General features: G+C 44.2%; 1 protein-coding gene across 1 annotated transcript; it reads left to right on the top strand.

The window, feature by feature from the left end:
* The first annotated feature begins 1,300 nt into the window (after nucleotides 1-1,300).
* Nucleotides 1,301-2,777, top strand: LOC21384844 (WD repeat-containing protein WRAP73). The gene is made up of 3 exons (XM_010096494.2): nucleotides 1,301-1,418; nucleotides 1,605-1,715; nucleotides 2,366-2,777. Exons 1-3 carry the CDS (start codon nucleotides 1,301-1,303, stop codon nucleotides 2,731-2,733), a joined length of 597 nt encoding a protein of 198 aa, XP_010094796.1. The 3' UTR covers nucleotides 2,734-2,777.
* Nucleotides 2,778-2,783: the final 6 nt, after the last annotated feature.

Here is a 2,783-nt window from a genome sequence, read left to right as displayed (position 1 = left end):
TTGGAACCACGATAACGCATCTCCTTCCAGAGCTATTCCCGCTGCAATTAGCTTTTCCTTCTCAGAAAATCTATTAATAGAAAAATATTGATTCATCCTAAACAACCAGCCGTCTGGGTCCATTCCACTGAATAATGGACAGTCCAGCTGTTTTCTCCTAATTGGAGAAAATTCCTCTCCCCCCCAAGGTTCCCCGTACGTTCCAAAAAACTCCATGGACTCTCCAGTCTCATTCTCTTCCCAACGCCTCCTATTTTCTCTGCCACCATTCCCGAAACGTCCAGCCTCATGCTGACCATCCATCCTCAGCCTGGGTCCACCATTTCCGGCGCGATTTCCTCCCCCACCTTCAAAATCTCGACCTCCGCGCCAGTTCCGGCCGTCGTCGGTGGGTCCTCCGGCGCGATAATCGCCGCGCCGTCCTTCCCGGAGATTTCTGTCTCCATCGCCAGTCTCGCCATCCCTGGGTCGACCATTACGACCGTCGCGGTGGAAGTCTAGTCGGATTCCGTTCGCCTCCCGAGCCCTAGCACGCGCGATTTCTCCGTCCTCCTCAACTCGACCTGTGATTTCGCGATTTTCGCCCTGGGCCACCCCTATTATTTCATCCTCCCGAATCCTTGCGGCTCCCGATCGTGAATCCTCCGCCGGTGGAACGACCGTCGCCGTCGCGATTAGCAGTCGCATATGCTCCTCCACCAGTCGTCGCAATTCCGACACGTTCTGACTCACTTCTGCCACATTTTGGTTAATTTCGGTCCTTACCTCACCGATTTCCTTCTCCACCGAAGCCCTAACCTGCTGGATCTCCTTTTCCATGGCGTCGAACTTCTCTTCAGTTTTCCTGGCCGCCATTCACTTCCTCGAAAAAAAAAATTCTGCTCTGATACCAAATGATAAGGCCTTGGTGTTTGGGAACAAGTTCACGAAAGAGTAAATTCAAGAATCAAAAGAATCAAAAATGAATTAACGAAGGAACTTTATTTACGGACAAATTCTATACAAAGATAGGCAGAACTTCGAGGGTCTGCTTCCTCCCCTTGCTTGGAATGATTCCAAGACTTTTCTACTTCCAGATTATAATTCCCCCCCTTCTCCATTCGGCTTACCTCCTCTTTTATACAATTTCCTTCCTTTCCTTTTCCCCTGCCAGCTAACCAGAAAACCTACTACTAACACTAAGAGTTCCCACTTAAGGCTAAAATAACTCTCCCACGATCAAGCCCTGCCCCTTCCTAAGTCTTTGCTCTTCCTAATGTACACTTGCCTGAGTAAAGGCTTATCACTAATGTGCACTGAAATGGTGGTAGAAAACATTTTTTATCTTTGTCTCTTCAATTTGCAGGAAGTAGATGAACCATTGCAACTTGACATGTCCGAGTTATGCTTAAGTGATGACTTCATACAAGGCAACAACGGTAAGCCTGGCTGTGAGTTAGACACTTACAATATCAGTACCATTTGAAAAACGTCATCACCTTTTTCTTCTTTCCTTATGAAAGTCGTTTCCTAAACCTTTCTGAGTTCTTTATACTTAAATCATTTTTATTGGATCTATGCTTTCTTCCTCTGCCGATTTTATTTATTCACATTCTCTATTGAAGAAGATACTTCAGAAGGACACTTCAGAGTCAGGTATGAGATTACAGATGTTCCTGTCAATCTGCCATTCCAGAAACCTCCTGCAGATAAACCGAATCCTAAACAAGGAATTGGTAAGCATTGCTTTGTCTTGTACTACACTGATTCTAATAAGATGTGGTTTTGGAATTTCCCATTCAATGCAATTATTTTCTTCCCATATGAATTTAGAAGGTAAGCTGATGTGTGCTATGGTTAAAATGGTTGAGGATGCGTTTACTCCATCACTATCTAGTTTTCCGTCAACAGAGGAGAGGTGGACTTGGAAAGTGCATAAATATACTAGGGCAGTGATCATATATTGTTCTGTTCGATGTTCCTAGATAGATAGGCAGATCTTCATACTTGTGCACATGTTGAGAGTTGATGGGCTTAAAAATTGAGGTAGAGAGTAATAGAATGTTGGAGAGGTGTGGAGTCCTTAGATTAAGGAAGGAAATTTAATCCTCTGTCGGCTGTCCAATAAAGGTTGAAAACGTGAGAAAACAAGACCCTAAATCTATCTGGTTGGACCATCAGAACTTTTACACTAGAGTTGTATAAACTGTTGTTTCGCACATGTGATGAGTGATGTAATGGACATTATGCATATTCATTCATTATAAGCTGTTTCTAAACGCTAAATTCATTATGGGACGTTTGCACACAAGTGGGACAAATTGAAGAAGCTGTTGTACATGCTATAACCATATGACTCAAACTATCAGGTTTTTCTGCCACGCAGGTCTCTTATCATGGAGCAATGATAGCCAATACATCTGTACTCGCAACGATAGCATGCCGACTGTTCTCTGGATATGGGACATACACCATCTTGAACTTGCTGCCATTTTGGTGCAGAAAGATCCGATTCGAGCGGCTGCTTGGGACCCTACATGCACGCGTCTTGTACTCTGCACCGGAAGTTCTCATGTGTACATGTGGACACCCGGGGGTGCTTACTGTGTAAGTAATCCTCTTCCACAGTTTACCATTACTGACCTGAAATGGAATTCAGATGGGAGCTGTCTTCTCCTAAAAGACAAAGAGTCCTTTTGCTGTGCTGCAGTTCCTGTACTTCCAGATTCTAGTGAATATAGCTCAGATGATTGATGCCTTGTTTACCAATATCCGAACCATATTTGTTAACTACTGGGAAAGAG

Source organism: Morus notabilis, unplaced genomic scaffold (assembly GCF_000414095.1).
Source record: "Morus notabilis unplaced genomic scaffold, ASM41409v2 Scaffold4939, whole genome shotgun sequence".
In the NCBI taxonomy this organism is placed as follows: Eukaryota; Viridiplantae; Streptophyta; class Magnoliopsida; order Rosales; family Moraceae; genus Morus; species Morus notabilis.
Note: the sequence above shows the minus strand (reverse complement) of the source record. Positions and strands in the feature narration are given on the sequence as shown.